This window comes from Myxine glutinosa, chromosome 3 (genome assembly GCF_964187855.1).
Source record: "Myxine glutinosa chromosome 3, kmMyxGlut1.1, whole genome shotgun sequence".
In the NCBI taxonomy this organism is placed as follows: domain Eukaryota; kingdom Metazoa; phylum Chordata; class Myxini; order Myxiniformes; family Myxinidae; genus Myxine; species Myxine glutinosa.
Window position 1 is genome coordinate 165,605,571 of NC_136263.1, and position 24,486 is coordinate 165,630,056.

At 46.1% G+C, this 24,486-nt stretch overlaps 1 protein-coding gene across 5 annotated transcripts in view; it reads right to left on the reverse strand.

The window, feature by feature from the left end:
* The window catches only part of LOC137423078 (uncharacterized), a 118,129-nt gene that overhangs the window by 55,281 nt on the left and 38,362 nt on the right, over window positions 1-24,486 (reverse strand). For all 5 annotated transcript variants that reach the window (XM_078774713.1, XM_068109870.2, XM_078774712.1 and 2 more), the window contains 2 exons: window positions 20,868-20,938; window positions 20,366-20,506 (listed from right to left, as the gene is read on the reverse strand). In XM_078774713.1, the coding sequence (XP_078630839.1) occupies window positions 20,366-20,506; window positions 20,868-20,938 (212 nt within the window). The remainder of the gene's footprint in view (window positions 1-20,365; window positions 20,507-20,867; window positions 20,939-24,486) is intronic.

Sequence of the window (24,486 nt, forward strand, 5' to 3'; positions counted from 1 at the left end):
AGGCCCCCTTTGGCTGTTGGGTGTTCTTGCTGCTGCGGCCTCCGTCCGCTGCGTTCCCAGGACTTGTCTGGTCCAAACCCTCAACTCTTTCTCGTTTCTCTCACTCCTCACCACCGACTCCTCACCGCAACCAACTGACCACCGACTCCACTGACTGACTCTTCACGACTCTCTCTTGACGACCAACTCCCTCTGGCCACCGACTCAGACCAACTCAGACCAACTGTCCAACCACCTTTTTACTCACTTCCGTGCGCGCCTTTTTATAGCGCCTCCGGCGATTAAGCCGCCGGCGTTCAGGACACGCCCATCGGGGTGCTCACCTCGGCCCTGGTTGGTCGCACGACCCTCGGGCTCCGCCCTCGATGACGACGGGCGGGTTCGCCCCTCCTCCCCTCTTGGACGAGGTGGAGACACGCCTTTCTTCCCCGACTCGAGCCTCGTGGTCAATGGTGGTTATTGGAGGGGAGGTGATTGGGAATCGAGGGCTCAGCAATGACGAGAGGGGATGTAATATGGAATGGAGATTTTGGGGATGGGAAGGAAAGGGGATCTATTCTCTTTCACTGGTGCAATGGAGTATTTCAATTAATGGAAGACACAGCCTTACGCTAATACACATAATAAGGATATAACTGTCAAAAAAAGATATATCGTGTCCTGCATGTATGTTTTATGGACTAACTACGGGAACGCCCTTTGACCTTTATACAACCACAACGGAGGGAGCAGGGGTGATATTTTACAACAACCTTTTACAACAACATTTTACCACAACAACAAAATAAAAAAACATTCTCATATGCACAACAATATATATATATATATATATATATATATATATATATATATATATATATATATATATATATATATATATATATATATATATATATATATATATATACGAGTGGGGTCACCCGTGGGAATCCCATGGACGTGTGTGACATTTCGACATATTGAGTAAGATGCTGCACATTCATTTTTACAAAATGGTTACTGGCAATTCATCAGATCCAGAAATGGTGTAATGAACACAATTTATTTATTTCACATAATATGTGACCCCTCACTCCTCTCCACCTGACACTCTCCTCTCTCCACGTGACACTCTCCTCTCTCCACCTGACACTCTCCTCTCTCCACCTGACACTCTCCTCTCTCCACCTGACACTCTCCTCTCTCCACCTGACAATCTCCTCTCTCCACCTAGCACTCCTCTCCTCTCCAATCCCTCACATTCCTCTCCTCTCCAATCCCTCACCTCTCCAATCCCTCACACTCCTCTCCAATCCCTCACACTCCTCTCCAATCACTCACACTCCTCTCCTCTCCAATCCCTCACCTCTCCAATCCCTCACACTCCTCTCCAATCCCTCACACTCCTCTCCAATCATGCCTCACACTCCTCTCCAATCCCTCACATTCCTCTCCTCTCCAATCCCTCACCTCTCCAATCCCTCACAATCCTCTCCTCTCCAATCCCTCACACTCCTCTCCAATCGTGCCTCACACTCCTCTCCAATCCCTCACATTCCTCTCCTCTCCAATCCCTCACCTCTCCAATCCCTCACACTCCTCTCCAATCGCGCCTCACACTCCCCTCCAATCATTCCCCACACTCCTCTCCAATCGCGCCTCACACTCCTCTCCAATCACTCCTCACACTCCTCTCCAATCGCGCCTCACACTCCGCTCCAATCGTGCCTCACACTCCTCTCCAATCGTGCCTCACACTCGCCTCCAATCGCTCCTCACTCTCCTCTCCAATCGCTCCTCACACGCCTCTCCAATCGCGCCTCACACTCCTCTCCAATCGCGCCTCACACTCCTCTCCAATCGTGCCTCACACTCCTCTCAAATCGTGCCTCACACTCCTCTCCAATCGTGCCTCACACTCCTCTCCAATCGCGCCTCACATTCCCCTCCAATCGCTCCTCACTCTCCCCTCCAATCACGCCTCACACTCCTCTCCGATCGTGCCTCACACTCCTCTCCAATCGCCCCTCACACTCCTCTCCAATCGCGCCTCACACTCCTCTCCAATCGCGCCTCACACTCCCCTCCAATCGCTCCTCACTCTCCTCTCCAATCGCGCCTCACACTCCTCTCCAATCGCCCTCACACTCCTCTCCAATCGCGCCTCACACCCCTCTCCAATCGTCCCTCACACTCCTCTCCAATCGCGCCGCACACTCCTCTCCAATCACGCCTCACACTCCTCTCCAATGGCGCCTCACACCCCTCTCCAATCACGCCTCACACTCCTCTCCAATCGCGCCTCACACTCCTCTCCAATCGTGCCTCGCACTCCTCTCCAATCGCGCCTCACACTCCCCTCCAATAGCTCCTCACTCTCCTCTCCAATCGCTCCTCACTCGCCTCTCCAATCGGCTTTTCCCCGTCTCGTTTCTCTCGTTTTTCTCCCGTCTCATTCTTTTTCTTGCTCCATCATGTTCAAGTTTGCATTGACGTTCGTCGATGGACTCATTCGCCCGTCTCATTCGTTTTCTTGCTGCATCCTGTTCAAGTCTGCGTTCTTCATCGATCGTCTCATTCATTTTGGAAATAGAAGTTTCCACGCAGCGCATGAATTGTCACGATCCTCAAGAGGAAGTGTCTCGTAATCATCAAATGATAAATGGCAAGTAAATTATATTGTGGAAAATTAAAGATTTCAAATAAACCTATTTAAAATGTATGCGCACATAACTAATGAAAAAAAACGAAGAAATATTTCGGTAATTTCCTGAAACATATTTTACTTCCGGATAATAATGTTGAATGAAATAAAAACGAAGAAATATATGTCGGCATCATTGTTGACGTTTTTGTGACGACTGCCATCAAACAAAAAAGTAATACAGTATATCTTAACGGAAAAGCAAAAGCGAATTTTTAATATATGTCGACACGTTGCCGTCGGTGTCATGTTGGGCGGTGTATGATACATCATGACGCGATTTTTTAAAATATATCTCTGCATTTTCCCGCGTGTGTGGAATGTTCTCAATTATTGCTGACACCGAGTCTAAAACCATCGATAAAAATGAAATCAGATGGTGAGTTAGATTGGAGATAAAGGCGTGAGAGAGACTCAATGGCCTTGAAGTTACAGGCCTTTGAGAATTCATTTCGTTCTATAAACGGCAACTTTCATCGTATTTTCTTCCCGTTTTTTTTCAACCGAGTCTAAAACGATGTTAGCGACTGTGAAAAATGAAATGATATATCGAATTTGATTTGAAATAAAACTGGGAGAGAGAGCAAGGCACCAGGGGCCTACAAAACAGGCCTCAAAGCTATGCGAGTTAATAAAATGGTGGATATTTGTTTATATGAAGCCTCTCCCAGAATGGATGGAGCTATGGGTGGAGCTACTCTGCAAACCGAGTAAGCCACACCCCGGACAGACGTCCAACAGACAGAATCATCTACGGCTATTATAATATAGACGAGTGGAGTCACCCGTGGGAATCCCACGGGCATGGACGTGTGTGACATTTCGACATATTGAGTAAGATGCCGCACATTCATTTTTACAAAATGGTTACTGGCAATTCATCAGATCCAGAAATGGTGTAATGAACACAATTTATTTATTTCACATAATATGTGACCCCTCACTCCTCTCCACCTGACACTCTCCTCTCTCCACCTGACACTCTCCTCTCTCCACCTGACACTCTCCTCTCTCCACCTGACACTCTCCTCTCTCCACCTGACACTCTCCTCTCTCCACCTGACACTCTCCTCTCTCCACCTGACACTCTCCTCTCTCCACCTGACACTCTCCTCTCTCCACCTGACACTCTCCTCTCTCCACCTGACACTCTCCTCTCTCCACCTGACACTCTCCTCTCTCCACCTGACACTCTCCTCTCTCCACCTAGCACTCCTCTCCTCTCCAATCCCTCACATTCCTCTCCTCTCCAATCCCTCACCTCTCCAATCCCTCACCTCTCCAATCCCTCACACTCCTCTCCAATCACGCCTCACACTCCTCTCCAATCGCGCCTCACACTCCTCTCCAATCGCGCCTCACACTCCTCTCCAATCGCGCCTCACACTCCTCTCCAATCGCGCCTCACACTCCTCTCCAATCGCCCCTCACACTCCTCTCCAATCGCGCCTCACACTCCTCTCCAATCGCGCCTCACACGCCTCTCCAATCGCACCTCACACTGCCCTCCAATCGCTCCTCACTCTCCTCTCCAATCGCTCCTCACACTCTCCAATCGCCCCTCACACTCCTCTCCAATCGCGCCTCACACTCCTCTCCAATCGCGCCTCACACTCCTCTCCATTCGCGCCTCACACTCCTCTCCAATCGCGCCTCACACTCCTCGCCAATCGCGCCTCACACACCTCTCCATTCGCGCCTCACACTCCTCTCCAATCGCGCCTCACACTCCTCTCCAATCGCGCCTCACACTCCTCTCCAATCGCGCCTCACACTCCTCTACAATCGCGCCTCACACTCCTCTACAATCGCGCCTCACACTCCTCTACAATCGCGCCTCACACTCCTCTACAATCGCGCCTCACACTCCTCTCCAATCGCGCCTCACACCCTCTCCAATCGCGCCTCACACTCCTCTCCAATCACGCCTCACACTCCTCTCCAATCGGGCCTCACACTCCTCTCCAATCGGGCCTCACACTCCTCTCCAATCGGGCCTCACACTCCTCTCCAATCGCGCCTCACACTCCTCTCCAATCGCGCCTCACACTCCTCTCCAATCGCGCCTCACACTCCTCTCCAATCGCGCCTCACACTCCTCTCCAATCGCGCCTCACACTCCTCTCCAATCGCGCCTCACACTCCTCTCCAATCGCGCCTCACACCCCTCTCCAATCGCGCCTCACACTCCTCTCCAATCGCTCCTCACACTCCTCTCCAATCGCGCCTCACACTCCTCTCCAATCGCGCCTCACACTCCTCTCCATTCGCGCCTCACAATCCTCTCCAATCGCGCCTCACACTCCTCTCCAATCGCGCCTCACACTCCTCTCCAATCGCCCCTCACACTCCTCTCCAATCGCGCCTCACACTCCTCTCCAAACTTGCCTCACACTCTTCTCCAATCGCGCCTCACACTCCTCTCCAATCGCCCCTCACACTCCCCTCCAATCGCTCCTCACTCTCCTCTCCAATCGCTCCTCACTCGCCTCTCCAATCGGCTTTTCCCCGTCTCGTTTCTCTCGTTTTTCTCCCGTCTCATTCTTTTTCTTGCGACATCCTGTTCAAGTCTGCGTTCTTCATCGATCGTCTCATTCATTTTGGAAATAGAAGTTTCCACGCAGCGCATGAATTGTCACGATCCTCAAGAGGAAGTGTCTCGTAATCATCAAATGATAAATGGCAAGTAAATTATATTGTGGAAAATTAAAGATTTCAAATAAACCTATTTAAAGTGTATGCGCACATAACTAATGAAAAAAAACGAAGAAATATCTCTCGGTAATTTCCTGAAACATATTTTACTTCCGGATAATAATGTTGAATGAAATAAAAACGAAGAAATATATGTCGGCATCATTGTTGACGTTTTTGTGACGACTGTCATCAAACGAAAAAGTAATATATCTTAACGGAAAAGCAAAAGCGACTTTTTAATATATGTCGACACGTTGCCGTCGGTGTCATGTTGGGCGGTGTATGATACATCATGACGCGGTTTTTAAAAATATATCTCTGCATTTTCCCGCGTGTGTGGAATGTTCTCAATTATTGCTGACACCGAGTCTAAAACCATCGATAAAAATGAAATCAGATGGTGAGTTAGATTGGAGATAAAGGCGTGAGAGAGACTCAATGGCCTTGAAGTTACAGGCCTTTGAGAATTCATTTCGTTCTATAAACGGCAACTTTCATCGGATTTTCTTCCCGTTTTTTTTCAACTGAGTCTAAAACTATGTTGGCGACTGTGAAAAATGAAATGATATATCGAATTTGATTTGAAATAAAACTGGGAGAGAGAGCAAGACACCACGGGCCTACAAAACAGGCTTCAAAGCTATGCGAGTTAATAAAATGGTGGATATTTGTTTATATGAAGCCTCTCCCAGAATGGGTGGAGCTATAGGTGGAGCTACTCTGCAAACCGAGTAAGCCACACCCCGGACAGACAGAATCATCTACGGCTATTATAATATACTAGCGGGGTCACCCGTGGGAATCCCACGGGCATGGATGTGTGTGACATTTCGACATATTGAGTTATATGCTGCACATTCATTTTTACAAAATGGTTACTGGCAAGTCATCAGATCCAGAAATGGTGTGAATTTAGTTATTTCACATAATATGTGACCCCTCACTCCTCTCCACCTGACACTCTCCTGTCTCCACCTGACACTCTCCTGTCTCCACCTGACACTCTCCTCTCTCCACCTAGCACTCCTCTCCTCTCCAAACCCTCACATCCCTCTCCTTTCCAATCCCTCACCTCTCCAATCCCTCACACTCCTCTCCTCTGCAATCCTTCACACGCCTCTCCAATCGCGCCTCACACTCCTCTCCAATCGCGCCTCACACTCCTCTCCAATCGCGCCTCACACTCCTCTCCAATCGTGCCTCACACTCCTCTCCAATCGTGCCTCACACTCCCCTCCAATCACTCCTCTCCAATCGTGCCTCACACTCCTCTCCAATCACGCCTCACACTCCTCTCCAATCGTGCCTCACACTCCTCTCCAATCGCGCCTCACACTCCTCTCCAATCGCGCCTCACTCGCCTCTCCAATCGGCTTTCCCCGTCTCGTTTCTCTCCTTTTTCTCCCGTCTCGTTCTTTTTCTTGCTCCAAATCGGCCCGTCGGAATCGGAAATCGGCCCGTCTCGCCCGTCGGCCCGTCGGAATCGGAAATCGGCCCGTCTTGCTTTTGTGCTTGTGCGTAAATAAATTGTGTTCATGACACCATTTCTGGTGTTGGGCTAGCGGCTAGGGTGCCGGCTTAGGATCCTGGGTTCGAATCTCGGTCGATCGCCGAATTAATGCCAGGGGGGTTGACTCAGCCTGTCATCCTTCCGAGGTCGGCTAATTGAGTACCAGTTCACTGGTAATTCCCTGTTTGTCGTTGAAGGCGGCAAAAAGGGTTGGCGTCAGGAAGGGCATCCGGCCGTAAAACATTGCTTCAAAAAGGGGACAAAAAAACAACAACTACCACGGTCCCCGAAAAGGCCAACCCCCGCTTTGCGGGGAAAAATGGCCTCTAAACGGTGGTTTTTACACCATTTCTGGATCTGATGACTTGCCAGTAACCATTTTGTAAAAATGAATGTGCAGCATCTAACTCAATATGTCGAAATGTCACACACATCCATGCCCGTGGGATTCCCACGGGTGACCCCGCAAGTTTGCATTGACGTTCGTCGATGGACTCGTTCGCCCGTCTCATTCGTTTTCTTGCTGCATCCTGTTCAAGTCTGCGTTCTTCATCGATCGTCTCATTCATTTTGGAAATAGAAGTTTCCACGCAGCGCATGAATTGTCACGATCCTCAAGAGGAATTTGTCTCGTAATCATCAAATGATAAATGGCAAGTAAATTATATTGTGGAAAATTAAAGATTTCAAATAAACCTATTTAAAGTGTATTCGCACATAACTAATTTTAAAAAACGAAGAAATATCTCTCGGTAATTTCCTGAAACATATTTTACTTCCGGCTAATAATGTTGAATTAAATAAAAACGAAGAAATATATGTCGGCATCATTGTTGACGTTTTTGTGACGACTGTCATCAAACGAAAAAGTAATATATCTTAACGGAAAAGCAAAAGCGAATTTTTAATATATATCGACACGTTGCCGTCGGTGTCATGTTGGGCGGTGTATGATACACCATGACGCGATTTTTAAAAATATATCTCTGCATTTTCCCGCGTGTGTGGAATGTTCTCAATTATTGCTGACACCGAGTCCAAAACCATCGATAAAAATGAAATCATATGGTGAGTTAGATTGGAGATAAAGGCGTGAGAGAGACTCAATGGCCTTGAAGTTGAAGTTACAGGCGTTTGAGAATTCATTTCGTTCTATAAACGGCAACTTTCATTGGATTTCCTTCCCGTTTTTTTTCAACCGAGTCGAAAACTATGTTAGCGACTGTGAAAAATGAAATGATATATCGAATTTTTAATATGTATCGACACGTTGCCGTCGGTGTCATGTTAGGCGGTGTATGATACACCATGACGCGATTTTAAAAAATATATCTGCATTTTCCCGCGTGTGTGGAATGTTCTCAATTATTGCTGACACCGACTCTAAAACCATCGATAAAAATGAAATCATATGGTGAGTTAGATTGGAGATAAAGGCGTGAGAGAGACTCAATGGCCTTGAAGTTACAGGCATTTGAGAATTCATTTCGTTCTATAAACGGCAACTTTCATCGGATTTTCTTCTCGTTTTTTTTCAACCGAGTCTAAAACTATGTTAGCGACTGTGAAAAATGAAATGATATATCGAATTTAAAATAGATATCGACACATTGCCGTCGGTGTCATGTTGGGCGGTGTATGATACACCATGACGCGATTTTAAAAAATATATCTCTGCATTTTCCCGCGTGTGTGGAATGTTTGTGGAAAATTAAAGATTTCAAATAAACCTATTTAAAGTGTATGCGCACATAACTAATAAAAAAAACGAAGAAATATCTCTCGGTAATTTCCTGAAACATATTTTACTTCCGGCTAATATGTTGAATGAAATAAAAACGAAGAAATATATGTCGGCATCATTGTTGACGTTTTTGTGACGACTATCATCAAACGAAATAGTAATATATCATAACGGAAAAGCAAAAGCGAATTTTTAATATATATCGACACATTGCCGGCGGTGTCATGTTGGGCGGTGTATGATACACCATGACGCGATTTTAAAAAATATATCTCTGCATTTTCCCGCGTGTGTGGATTGTTCTCAATTATTGCTGACACCGAGTCTAAAAGTAAAACCATCGATAAAAATGAAATCATATGGTGAGTTAGATTGGAGATAAAGGCGTGAGAGAGACTCAATGGCCTTGAAGTTACAGGCCTTTGAGAATTCATTTCGTTCTATAAACGGCAACTTTCATCGGATTTTCTTCCCGTTTTTTTTCAACCGAGTCTAAAACTATGTTAGCGACTGTGAAAAATGAAATGATTTATCGAATTTGATTTGAAATAAAACTGGGGGAGAGCAAGACACCACGGGCCTACAAAACAGGACTCAAAGCTATGCGAGTTAATAAAATGGTGGATATTTGTTTATAGCCACTCCCAGAATGGGTGGAGCTATGGGTGGAGCTACTCTGCAAACCGAGTAAGCCACACCCCGGACAGACACCCAACAGATAGACAGACAGACAGACAGAATAATCTACGGCTATTATAATATAGATATCTGTGCAGCGTCTGTCCTGTCCAGTGTTGTGTTGTCACTGAACTACTTTCTCAAACTTTTGTGAAATCGTACCAAACTTCTGGAATGCACATATCTCTCCTGTAGGTATGTCCTAAGGGTATTTGTTTTGAAAAAATTTCCAATTTTTTTTTTTGGGGGGGGGGAATTTTTGGGGGAATTTTTTTTTTTTGGCAACTTCAATTGTTTATAAAATGTGATATCACGTATATAACAAATACATTTGTGCAAAATAATTGTTTGAATTATGATTGGTTTAAACCATGACAAAACGGCAACTCGGGTACAGTCATTTATCTATATATCGACACATCTGGGCAGTGTCTGTGTTGTCACTTAACGACTCCCTCAAACTTTTGTTTCTGTGGTTGTGAAGTGTTTTTAATAACGTTGTGGTGGTTTTGAATCACGTGGTGGTGAGGTATTTTGAATTATGTGGTGGTGAGGTGTTTTTAAATGACATGGTGTTGAGGTGTTTTTAAATCACATGGTGGTGAGGTGTTTTGAATTAATTGGTGGTGAGGTATTTATAATTACGTTGTGGTGATGTTTTTTAATTATGTGTTGGTGAGGTCTTTAGAATTAGTTGGTGATGAGGTGTTTTGAATTATGTGGTGGTGAGGTGTTTTGAATTACTTGGTGGTGAGGTGTTTTTAAATGACGTGGTGGTGAGGTGTTTTTAATTTCGTGGCGGTGAGGTGTTTTTATTACGTGTTTTTTAGCTGTGAGGTGTTTTTATTACGTGTCTTATGGCTGTGAGGTGTTTTTATTACGTGTTTTATGGCTGTGAGGTGTTTTTATTACGTGTTTTATGGCTGTGAGGTGTTTTTATTACGTGTTTTATTTATGGCTGCGATGTGTTTTTATTTTCGTGGTGGTGAGGTGTTTTTTTTACGTGTTTTATGGCTGTGAGGTGTTTTTATTACGTGTTTTATGGCTGTGAGGTGTTTTTATTCCGTGTTTTATGGCTGTGAGGTGTTTTTATTCCATGTTTTATGGCTGTGAGGTGTTTTTATTACGTGTTTTATGGCTGTGAGGTGTTTTTATTACGTGTTTTATGGCTGTGATGTGTTTTTATTTTCGTGGTGGTGAGGTGTTTTTATTACGTGTTTTATGGCTGTGAGGTGTTTTAATTAGGTGTTTTATGGCTGTGAGGTGTTTTTATTACGTGTTTTATGGCTGTGAGGTGTTTTTATGATGTGTTTTATGGCTGTGATGTGTTTTTATTTTTGTGGCGGTGAGGTGTTTTTATTACATGTTTTATGGCTGTGAGGTGTTTTTATTACATGGTGGTGAGGTGTTTTTATTACGTGTTTTATGGCTGTGAGGTGTTTTTATTACGTGTTTTATGGCTGTGAGGTGTTTTTATTTTCGTGGTGGTGAGGTGTTTTTATTTCGTGTTTTATGGCTGTGATGTGTTTTTATTACGTGTTTTATGGCTGTGAGGTGTTTTTATTACGTGTTTTATGGCTGTGAGGTGTTTTTATTACGTGGTGGTGAGGTGTTTTTATTACGTGTTTTATGGCTGTGAGGTGTTTTTATTACGTGTTTTAAGGCTGAGAGGTGTTTTTATTTTCGTGGTGGTGAGGTGTTTTTATTACGTGTTTTATGGCTGTGAGGTGTTTTTATTACGTGTTTTATGGCTGTGAGGTGTTTTTATTACGTGTTTTATGGGTGTGAGGTGTTTTTATTACGTGTTTTATGGCTGTGGTGTGTTTTTATTTTCGTGGTGGTGAGGTGTTTTTATTACGTGTTTTATGGCTGTGAGGTGTTTTTATTACGTGGTGGTGAGGTGTTTTTATTACGTGTTTTATGGCTGTGAGGTGTTTTTATTACGTGTTTTATGGCTGTGAGGTGTTTTTATTTTCGTGGTGGTGAGGTGTTTTTATTACGTGTTTTATGGCTGTGATGTGTTTTTATTATGTGGTGGTGAGGTGTTTTTATTACGTGTTATATGGCTGTGAGGTGTTTTTATTACGTGTTTTATGGCTGTGAGGTGTTTTTATTACGTGTTTTATGGGTGTGAGGTGTTTTTATTACGTGTTTTATGGCTGTGATGTGTTTTTATTTTCGTGGTGGTGAGGTGTTTTTATTACGTGTTTTATGGCTGTGAGGTGTTTTTATTACGTGTTTTATGGCTGTGAGGTGTTTTTATTCCGTGTTTTATGGCTGTGAGGTGTTTTTATTACGTGTTTTATGGCTGTGAGGTGTTTTAAATTATTTGGTGGTGAGGTGTTTTGAATTACGTGGTGGTTAGGTGTTTTGAATTACGTGGTGGTGAGGTGTTTTGAATTACGTGGTGGTTAGGTGTAATCGTCCCAAACTTCCAGTCTGCACCTACCCCTCCCCTATGTATGTGCGGAGGGGTTCTTTCTTGAAAAAAAAAAAACATTCAACCTAAATCTTCAACCTAAATTGCCGATAAAAATGTAATATCACAAACACAACAAATACATTTGTGCAAAGTAATTGTTTGTATTATGATTGGTGAAAATCATGACAACACAGCAACTCAGGTACAGTCATTAGCCTCAGCTAAAATAAGCCCGCTCCTCAGTATCGACGCTTGGTGAGGCGAGCGCAGCGAGCCGAGCCAAGCTAGTATATATATATATATATTGTTACAGACGTGGCTTGGATGTTATTTACCGAGCGGTTTTATGGTATGACCACGTCTGCACAAGTTACCCGATTGTGCCCGAACGTTGACTAGTCGCGCGATGCTGGCTCAATAAGAAAAAGAAGACACCCGGCTGGATTACAATAACACAATACGACACCAATGTTTCAATTCTCAAGACCTCCGGAGGAGATTATATTCGTACGGAAAGGTCAGATTACAGGGGCTAGAGGTATAATCACAGAAAGACAGGCACTTAGACACACTCTTATATTAACCCCGGACAGACGACAGACAAACGGGACAACGGCTGACTCACACGGGGGTTGATGACAGGAAAGCGGGTATCGATGGCTCCAGGTCCTCCTGGGCTCGGGGCAGGGTACAGTACGGTCCGGTCCGGTCCAAAGATGCGGGGAGGTATCGTCGCGCTGGGGGTGGCGGTGGCTTCTCTCTCCAAGCTGAGGCGCATCTGACGTCACATCCGGCGCGGGGCCGCGTATATCCGGCGGGGAGTGACACGCCCTCGGCTCGTTAGCTCCGCCCCAGATGGAATCGGCACGTTGCTTCTCATTGGGTGCGTGGGGGGGTTACTGGCTCCGCCCCTGACGAGGAGCTGACAGCCAGCCCCTTCGGGGTAACGCCGTGGAGCGCATGGTCATGGCGGGTAACCGAGCCGGTGTGAGGACGCACACTCCCCGCCCCTCTGTTGTTGTAGTCGTAGTTGTAGTTGTAATTGTTGTTGTAGTTGTTGTTTGGGGAAGAAGATGGGAGGAGGTATGGGAAAGGTCCTAAACTCACTACTGATGCCATATAATCACATTCTGGTGCAACGAAGAGTCATAATTAATGGAAACGAGGCCTTAACTGACATAGATTAAGAATAACTAGGAAGATGTCCGAAAGTTGTCTACGTGTGGTGCGGTGGACCTGGGCACGACATTTAATGGGGGAATAAGGGGAAGGTCGGCTCTACTGATTGTTATTTACATGCAATGGGACTAGGGAATGGGGGATTGGGGAAAGTTGGGGAGTATTGGAGAAAATAGGGGAATATTTACAAGCGGATATGGAGGCCAAATTCCATATTCGCAACATTGCACCCTTCTCTACCCTCGGGGCGTCCCGACCCGATAAATTTTTACCTACTTTAGTGTGGCACGCAATGTAGTTCCCTCTACTATTAACTCTACCCTGAGTGCGACAGTTTTACAGATATTCACAAATGAGTAAATATGTCCCCCTGCGACGTTGCACCCTTCTCCTCACAGAAACACACCCACAGGATAACCGAATCCGGAAAGAATTCTCAAACTAAACATACAGCCGGTAGGGAGCATTATTTACAAGATTACGCTGATATCTACACTACGATCCAGGACCTGTTTTTGGAGGAACACATGCAGATGTTATGCATAGAGAGAGCGCGCTTGCCAGCATCGATACACCAACCCACGAGTGCTCTGTGGCCGACGGCCTTTAATAACGTGCAGAGCACCCTTCCCGAGCATCAAAAGCACCACCCCACCACCAATCGGTGCAGTCACCATTGTTCATTGGAATAAAAATAAATTCGACAACCCCTAACCCTGCAGGTGTCTCTTGCTCTTCGTGTGGCCTTCAGTGGTGTTAATTAACAGTGGTTCACCTTTATGGCATAGGTGCCACGTTGACCCATAGGTCCATCAACGGGTGGTGCTTGGCCGCAAACGAACTGCGGTCCATTGTGGGTGGCCACAAACATTGCGGTCCATATGGTGTACCGATCCAGGCAGCGAACAGCGAAAGTGCAGGCCCACAACTGCGGAGCCAGCACCTCTCTCTCCTCTCTCTCTACCCCAAAGCCAGATCCTCGGAGGTGGGAGACAACAGAAGAAACAAGTGAGTAAGGTGGTAAGGGCGCAAAAGTGCACGCAATGTAAGGTGATGCACACTGGGGGCACATGGGAACCAGGTGAGACAGGTACGTTCCTATCGTACGCCCCCCCCCCCACCAGGTAACCTACATGGCCCCTCCCTTACCCCTTACTGTATCCACACAACACAACACTACCCATAAACATCTACTTTACAAATCAACAAACATCCCTACTGTCTTCCCCGTTCCTCCCATATACCAAATTCGTCTTCTCTCCCTCCTAACCAATCAAATTTGCCATTTTCAACTCTCATCAAAATTTGCCATCTCCAACTCAACATCATAATTTGCCATTACCAATTCATCATCAGTCCCTCCTAGGGAGGGAGAGATGGAATCACCCCAATGTCTCATCCACGTCGTGATGTGTCTCACCAATCCACACAGCAATTCTCATTTCTGCAACAAAACAAAGAAAACACAGGTGTGGAGTCATCATCATCACCACAGGTAAGTGGCTGCGTATGGTGCGACAGGTTCATCAATCCTAACTATTTCCTAAATGACTTTAACAACTTTACACTACCCGGGGTCTTTCTCCGGCCAAACCATTGGCCCTCTTACACTATGGGTTCTAAAAACCAATTCCCATTGGCCAAACTGTGGTGCTCTTCAATTTGGGGTCTCACTCCCCCGATTCATCTCCCGGTGCCCTCGTACAATTTCTGGGCTGCGACGTGTACCTCTCCCAGTGGGTCTACCCACCTGCACACCTCCACCACTGCAGTTGCCTCCGAGCTTACCTGCTCCTTACCCTAACCTAACTACCAGGGGAAGGCCCTCTGGCTCTCTCCCCACTCCGTGCCCTCTCTGGCACTGGGCTGCCCGATCCACACCCGGGATCCTCAGGCACCCACTCACAACTACCGGCTCCCAGAGCCCACCTGCGGCCTCACCTGGCCGACATCCTCACAGTGGTGGAGTGCCCAACCAACTACACACACTAACAGGCTACACGCCCAGCCATTTCCACAACACTAATGCACCCATTCACAACACCATTCTGCAACCGCACCACAAATGCCAATATCCAACCACAATTTACCTGCACCCTCTACCTAACACTTACACTACCCGCCCCGGGTACTCGTGAAAGGGGTCCACTCTTCCCCCATCCACACCTTCGCACCATGCACACCACTCCGTACCACTTACTCCAACTCTCTCCACACACCTGTACTTGCACACCTGTGCTCTCACACTTGGTGCCACCTGCACCCTTCTCTCCCCAAGCGCATTCGCGCTGATCCACACACTCACTACTCATACACTGCTCCACACACCTGTCCAATTGCACACCTGTGCAATCACACCTGTTCCATCCTCACACACACGGCATCATCTCAGCTAACTACTCCCTTCTGAAACTTGCGCTTCCCAGTCGTCCCTTTAAACTATTGCGCTCCCACGTCATTATCATCCACACTAATCTACCTGCGTCCCCACTACAGGTATCAGTCACTAACTAAACTTAACGTTACCTAATGTCAATCTCTTCTAGATCCCTACACACAATATCCTAACCCACCCGGGCTAGTTTTCACTGCCATACACCCCATAAGCTATTGCGCATTTGCCCCACTATGGGAAGGATGGTGGTTTTGCCATCCCACCACATCGGGGGTCTCTCACTACCAATTTTGCACATCAAATTTCAACAAATCAAAAATTTGCCAATCATCTGCCAATCACTGTACCATTACCAATCATCACTCTGCCAATCCTTTGCCAATCATCAAATTTTGTTTTTCTCTAATTTTGGGTCCAAAACACTAACCTCATCACCCAGTCTACTCACTAATGCCTCTCGGTGCGCCAATTCCCGTCCAAAGCCCGGCTTCGTAAAGCCAAGCAATGGATGCTGGTTGTTTTGTGCCAGCGGCTGGATGCGTCCAGCACTCGGTGCAGGGAAGGAGGTTTACCCGGGCCGAGATCCCACGCACCATCTCGGCACGGAGCCATCCAATGTCCCGATCTCGACCTGCCGGCACGTCTCAACAAAACGTGGTCGCCATAACGACCCTTCCTATCGGGCTGCCAGCTCCGCCTAGTGGAGCCTGGACGCGGCCGTTCAAAGCGAGGCCCGGCACGCACCGAGGGCCTGCTTCGGCTAAAAGTCGCTCTAACCTCTAACCCGTGTAACGTCGATGCTTCACCTGGACGCTTACACCCCGCAGCCCGTTCCTTGCTCACACATCCAGCTGTGCCCATGCTCCTCGTACCCTTCCTTACACACCCAGGTACACCCATTCCACTCACAGCCTTGGTCACACACCTGACCACCGAACACTTTGGCACACATCCGTTGGTAGCACACCACACCAACACACCTCTTCGCGCCCCCTCCTCTGTCACCTCCTCTGTGACAATCACAGGTGTGCCCTCATTCGCACACCCATCCACGTGCCTCACCACCAACTCCAGCGTGCATTCCCACTCACGCTCTACCATTCCAGGTGTGCATCCCTCCATCCCAGGTGTACATCCTCGCTCACCTGTCACAACCAACTCACGCTCCTTGTCACTCTCACTACTCTCACTACTCTCACCTCCACTCGTGACAACGCACTCACCCTTACTCTTGACAGCACACTCTTTCTCCATGCACCTGTCCGTCACACACCTTTTTCGCGCACACTCTCCCGTTACACCCTCTGTAACACTCACCACAGGTGGACACTCTTCCTTACTTCTGACAGCGCACTCTTTCCTCATGCACCTGTCGGTCACACACCTTTCTCGCGCACACTCTCCCGTTACACCCTCTGTAACACTCACCACAGGTGGACACTCTTCCTTACTTCTGACAGCGCACTCTTTCCTCATGCACCTGTCGGTCACACACCTTTCTCGCGCACACTCTCCCGTTACACCCTCTGTAACACTCACCACAGGTGGACACTCTTCCTTACTTCTGACAGCGCACTCTTTCCTCATGCACCTGTCCGTCACACACCTTTCTCGCGCACACTCCTGCGCACACTCTCCCGTCACACCCTCTGTAACACTCACCACACCGCGCTCCCATGTGCTCCCTCGCACACACGCTACGACCGACTCACTCTCGCCAGCACACTCACTCCTTGGTACACACTTTTTCCTCACACACCCCAGAGTCGGACTTTCTTGCACACCCCCTTTTTCGCACACCAGACCTTTCGCACACTTCACCAGTGGCCTCTCACGAACACCCGGGTCCATCTCGACCCCCAAGCTCATTAAATCCCCTGGCGCATCATACGCACGACCATATTGGTCACCACTTACACCGGGTCCTCCTTCTCTTCGCTTCTCCTCCATCACCTGCGAATCCCTCATCCGGTTAATGAGCACATCATCACGATCCAAACACAGACTTTGGACCAATTCTTTTATCTCCTCTTTTATCTCTTTCTTATCCCCTCTCCGTCGCTTCTTAATTTCGCTCATCCCTTCTTCCACTTCTTCTAATTTGTGCTTCACCTCTTTTATTCCCCGGTACGTCTCCTCAAGCTCGTCCTCCAAGGCTACCTTGACCGTTTCCATGTGCGTCCTCACCTGCCGGTCCTTCGTCTCCATTACCTCTATCACCTCGTCCAACCTCGTTGTCAGTCCCTCACGTACCATCTGACATTCCCTCTTCGTCGCCACCAAGTCATCTTTTAGTTCTCTCTGTGTCGCTTTTAAACCTCCTAATACCGCAGTGTTCCTTTGAACCTGCTCCACTAACTCCGTCTGTCCCACCGTCAGCTGCTCCACCTCCTGCGTCAGGTCCTCTATGCCCCCTTGCAATTTTACAGTCCCCTTTCTCACCTCCTTCTCCATGTGCTCCTTACAGTGCCTCACCTCCTCGCGCACTCCTCCGACCTCCTCACTCACTCCTCTTCTGATCTGCTCTCCCATCACTTGCATCTCCTTCCCAGATGCCACCCTCATCTGCTCCATTTCCTCCCTGTGAGCATCCAGTTTGGTTTCTACCCCCATTCTGACCCCCTCTATCTGCTGCTCCATTTGTTTAACTTCCCTTTCCGCTTGGTCCCTCATGTCCCTCAATTTGCCTTCCATACTGTTTTCTAACCCCTCTAACCCATTTTTCACTCCCTCTATCTGATTCTCCTGGGCAGCCATTCTATTTTCTACCCCCGTTAACCCATGTTTCACCTCTTTTATCCCGTTGTCTAACCCCTCAAAATTATTGTCTAACTTCCCAATTTTCTTGTCTAACTCCTCAAAATTATTGTCTAACTTCTCACCGGTACCCCTCATTTGGCCCTCTAATCGCCCACTATCAACCCTCATTTGCTCACTCTGAGCATCCATCCGGTTCCCCATTACCCCCATTTGGTTTTCCAATCGCTCACTATTCTTTTCCATAAGGGCCGTCATTTGTATAAAAAAAAGTTCCAATCTTCCCAGCGGCGCTACTTCGGTCGCGGGCACGGTGACCAGCGAGGCGCCTTTTTGCGCGCCTGAAGCATCGTGCGCGAGAGCGCCATTTTGTGCACCTGCTACCCCCGCTGTTTCGCTCTCCTCATGTCCCTCATGTCCCTCAATTTGGTCCTGGACCGACCCTGCCTCACTCTCCCCTACCGGACCCCAGCCGTCTTGATCCGCCATAGCGCGACTTGCAAAATTCGAGTTTCGTAAAACAATTACAAATTTCGCCGTTATAATTTCGCGCGGGAAACGCGCTCCGAATCGATTCTACTTGTTACCAATTTGGGCCTAATAAATTTAGTCCCGGGTTCGAATTCCACTCCTCGACACCAATTGTTACAGACGTGGCTTGGATGTTATTTACCGAGCGGTTTTATGGTATGACCACGTCTGCACAAGTTACCCGATTGTGCCCGAACGTTGACTAGTCGCGCGATGCTGGCTCAATAAGAAAAAGAAGACACCCGGCTGGATTACAATAACACAATACGACACCAATGTTTCAATTCTCAAGACCTCCGGAGGAGATTATATTCGTACGGAAAGGTCAGATTACAGGGGCTAGAGGTATAATCACAGAAAGACAGGCACTTAGACACACTCTTATATTAACCCCGGACAGACGACAGACAAACGGGACAACGGCTGACTCACACGGGGGTTGATGACAGGAAAGCGGGTATCGATGGCTCCAGGTCCTCCTGGGCTCGGGGCAGGGTACAGTACGGTCCGGTCCGGTCCAAAGATGCGGGGAGGTATCGTCGCGCTGGGGGTGGCGGTGGCTTCTCTCTCCAAGCTGAGGCGCATCTGACGTCACATCCGGCGCGGGGCCGCGTATATCCGGCGGGGAGTGACACGCCCTCGGCTCGTTAGCTCCGCCCCAGATGGAATCGGCACGTTGCTTCTCATTGGGTGCGTGGGGGGGTTACTGGCTCCGCCCCTGACGAGGAGCTGACAGCCAGCCCCTTCGGGGTAACGCCGTGGAGCGCATGGTCATGGCGGGTAACCGAGCCGGTGTGAGGACGCACACTCCCCGCCCCTCTGTTGTTGTAGTCGTAGTTGTAGTTGTAATTGTTGTTGTAGTTGTTGTTTGGGGAAGAAGATTGGAGGAGGTATGGGAAAGGTCCTAAACTCACTACTGATGCCATATAATCACATTCTGGTGCAACGAAGAGTCATAATTAATGGAAACGAGGCCTTAACTGACATAGATTAAGAATAACTAGGAAGATGTCCGAAAGTTGTCTACGTGTGGTGCGGTGGACCTGGGCACGACATTTAATGGGGGAATAAGGGGAAGGTCGGCTCTACTGATTGTTATTTACATGCAATGGGACTAGGGAATGGGGGATTGGGGAAAGTTGGGGAGTATTGGAGAAAATAGGGGAATATTTACAAGCGGATATGGAGGCCAAATTCCATATTCGCAACAATATATATATATAGAGAGAGAGAGAGACAAGAGGGAAAGGGCCTGTCCATGGAGACCAATCAGCACTCTGACACCATGACCACTCTGCCCTGACGAATCCGGACAGCAGGGAAGAATGGGGAAGATTTGGCCCCAGACTTGCGTTGGGGAGGGGGGGGGGGGGTGTTACAAGTACAACCAACACGAAGAGGCATCCCCGATGTTTGAAGTTAGCTGTGTTGTTTCACTACTTGTGTGTTAACTGGTAAAATGGCTGGTCGATCAGAGGTGAGGCCAATACAAGGGGCAGGGCTGGTCAGTTTGATGCAGGTCATTGCCATTTGGAAAAGACCATAGAGCATAGGGTGTAAACAAATTGTCACGTGGCCTCCATGCTTTTGGACAATTTTCAAACTTGTTCCAAAACGACTTTGTGCAGCCCTTGCTCACATCCTCTGCATCATTTGAGATTCTTGCCTAATTTATCAATACAGAAGTAAAGGTGTCAATCATAAGAATGTTACATTTTAGTTTCACGTAAGTATTACCCCACTGTAAAGACCACATAAAAAAAACTTACCAATAATTGACATTGCTTTAAAATGTACATTGTCCTTCACGATATGACTTTCCACAAAGCCATACCTATTGTATACCATCTTCCGGTATATAATCGTCATATTCGACCCAAAAAGCTTTTTCTGCTCATCAGAAACTTTTTCTGAAAGTACAGGAAAAGGGCGAGCAGGTTAATTATAAATTGCCCCTTGTTGTGTACTTTATAGTCTGTGAACTTTGCAAAGTTAATTTTTCATACCATCAAATATCCATATAAAAATTAATTACTTTCTGTGTCGTAAAGAAATGCTAATACACTGAACGGGGCAATATCAAATTTGTAAAACAAGTGAGGTACCCGTGCTATGGACATTTGGGCATTTGGTGAATTATAGTAAGATTCACCAAGTAATTTCTTTGTGTACGGTGTCAAGGCCCATGGAGGGGCATGAACACAGAATGGATCATGATATAACAATGAAAGAAAACAAAAAGCAGAAAGAGTTTATGAAAGTTTCACTTACTTGGATAGATCTTATGAGTTGAACCATCAACAAGGAAAGTCGTTGTTTCATGCAAACACATTCCCGATTTCCTGTGCAGATTAGAAAGATGGATAAAAAGATAGTTGCAAGTCATTATTTGACTGGGATTATGGAATTTCCATTGAGATTAGAATGCCAAAAGTGTGTCATAAATGTTACGATAGCAACACATGCTTCAGTAGCATCTGGGGGAGTGGAGGGGGGAAGGGGTGGAGGGGATCGAGGGGGAGGTGTAGGTGTGGCAAATATATTTTGCGCCGTGGCGATCGAAATAGCACCTCTGTCTGCAGCAGAGGTCATTAAACCACCTGCACTGTGTGGTAAGTGTACAGGCCAAAATTGCAAGTCGTCCTCCCCGAGGGACAGTGGGTGGGAGTCCCATAACCTGACCCTGGGTACTATTGACACATATGCAGCTTATTACCCCCACTGGCAAAGGAGTCCTGTTTGTCTGTCTGTCTATCTGTCTGTCTATCTGTTTACTTCCAAATTGCAGATTCGCAAATATATTGGTTGGTTTGGTCTGCTATTGTCTGTCTTTCAATCGCTTGCAGGTCACAATTTTACTCCAAACTTTATGAAACACAACTGCCTGGTAGAGGTAGTCACAAGCAAAAAGCTATTGTTTTTGAGGTCAAAAGGTCAACGGTCAAGGTCACATAATTCACCAATTTTCATCAGATTAATTATATATATATATATATATATATATATATTGTTGCGGATATGGGATTTGGCCTCCATCCATATCCGCTTGTAAATATTCCCCTATTTCCCCAATACTCCCCAACTATCCCCAATCCCCCATTCCCTAGTCCCATTATCTGTAAACAACACTCTGTAGCCCCGACCTTCCCCTTTTTCCCCCATTAAATGTCGTGCCCAGGTTCACCGCATCTCACGTAGACAACTATAGGACATCTTGCTAGTTATTCTTAGTCTATGTCAGTTAAGGACTCGTTTCCATTAATTCTGACTCTTCGTTGCACCAGAATGTGATTGTATGGCACCATTAGTAAGTTTAGGACCTCCCAATACCTCCCCGCATCTCTTCCTCATGGAACAACAACACCAACAACAACAACAGCGGCGGCGGCGCGGCGGCGGCACGGGGAGTGTGCGTCCTCACTCCGGCTTGGTTAGCCGCCATTGAACATGTGCTCCGACGGGGTTACCACGCAGGGGCTCACTGTCAGCTCCTCGTCAAGGGCGGAGCCCGGTAACCCCCCGCACCCAATAAGAAGCGGCGGACCGATTCCATCTGGGGCGGAGCTAACGAGCCGAGGGCGTGTCACTCCCCGCTGGACATGCGCAGGAAGACGGAGGTGACGTCAGATGCGCCTCAGCTTGGAGAGAAAGGACGCCACCTCCGAGCGCTGAGAAATACCTCCCCGCCTCTCTGGACCGGACCGGGTCGATTCTGCCCCTGAGCCAAGGTGCACCTTGAGCTATCGACTGCCTGCCCTCCTCTGCCATCAATCCCCGTGTAAGTCAGTCTTGTCCCGTTTGTCTGTGGTCTGTCGGGAATAAGATAAGACTGTGTCTAAGTGCCCATCTTGCTGTGCTTTACCTCTTGCCGTGTAATCTAACCGTTCTGCATAACCAATATTATATCCTCCTCCGGAGGTCTTGAGAACTGTACCCCTTGTGTCGTTGCCTTAATCCCAGCCGTTGTGTCCTTTCCTTCATTGATTTAGCATAGCGCGATTCGGCCAACGTTCGAGTGTAATCGGGTAACTTGTGCGAACACGGCGGCCATTCCGCTCGGTCAAGCAACATCTAAGTCGTGTCCGTAACAATATATATATATATATATATATATGTATGTATGTATGTATGTATGTATGTATGTATGTATGTATGTATGTATGTATGTATGTATGTATGTATGTATGTATATATATATATATATATATATATATATATATATATATATATATATATATATATATATATATATATATATATATATATATATATATATATACATACATATATATATACTGTATATCGTATGCACATATACACAGTAAAACCTCGATTTAACGGACTAACCGTAGGGGGTGTCCCTTAAATCGATTGATTAATTTTTGAATGGTAATAAATGCCCAACAGTGCATAAAATACATTATTAAACAGTTTTATGCAGTGGTTGTATGCAATAAAAACACTCATACAAGAAATAAACAATGAAAAATCACTCATAGAGCAACACTTGGCAAAACAGAACAATGCAGAATGGCACTCAATAGAGAATCCTTTTGACCTCACAAATAATTGGTGGTTGAATTCAGTTAGCTGATATGAAAATCCAATTCAAATTTCAAGTCAATCAGATGAAAATTGAGGCATTTAGAAATTCGGAAAAAGTGGTTGACCTTTGGCCTATGTTGACCTTTTGGCCTATTGTGATCTGAAAAATTATACGTGGTTGAATTCAGTTAGCTGATATGTAAATCCTATTCAAATTTAAAGTCAATCGGATGAAAATTGAGAATTTTAGAAATTTGAAAAAAGTGGTTGACCTTTGGCCTAAGTTGACCTTTTGACCTTTTGACCCCAAAAATATATAGCATTTTGTCGGACCACGAACTCTACCTTTTTGTAAAGTTTCGTGAAGATCGGTTTAAAATTGTGTCCTGTGGGCAAGTATAAGTGAGCGGACAGACAAACAGGCAAACACACACACAAACAAACACACACACAAACCGGAGTGAACAACATAGTTGCAAAAAAAAAAAAACAATTCCCCAAGTAACAAACAAACACACAAACCGGAGTGATCAACATACTTGCAAATTTTTTTATTTTTTTTGCCAAGTAATAAAACAAGCATGTCATAGAAATAAAATAAACAAGTGCAGATACATTCAAAGTACACCGCCCACATGCCAAATAATTAAATATCCTCCAGCGCGGCATTGCCGGGGCGCCTCCGGCACCCGGCAATACCGCCGTGGAGCTCAGAGACTGTATTTGGAAGGGGAGGTGCACAATATTTGATTTATTAATTGCATAATTAAAATCAATAAAAGATTGTCATAAAATATTTTCTTAATCAATTGGCTCATAGCATAACTAAACCACTAGTGCTTCATCCGAAGATGTAACTTTTAGAAATTTAATTAAATAAGTCATTAATAAAAAAATTAATAATTAATTTATCAATCAATAAATAATTAATCGATTAATTGATTAATCAATAAATCAAAAATACCCTTTACAGACAAATAACTTGGTCATTGTCATGTCCAAATATCAGCTTCCTAGCTCAAAAGGCTCAAAAGATGCCTAAGCTATTGGCCAGATGAGAAAGAAAATAAATAAATGATTAATAATGAAAATAAATAAATAATAATCATAAAATTAAATAATTCATCAATTGGCTAATATAACACATAAACCACCACCATTTCATCCGAATCTGTAACTAAAAAAAAAAAAAAGTTTTCGTCATTCATCGAATAATTAAATAATTAATCGATTAATTGATTACTCAATACATCAAAAATAGCCTTTACAGCCAAATCACATGGTCATTGACATGTACAAATATCAGCTTCCTAACTCAAAAGGTGCCTGAGATCATTCCCAGAAG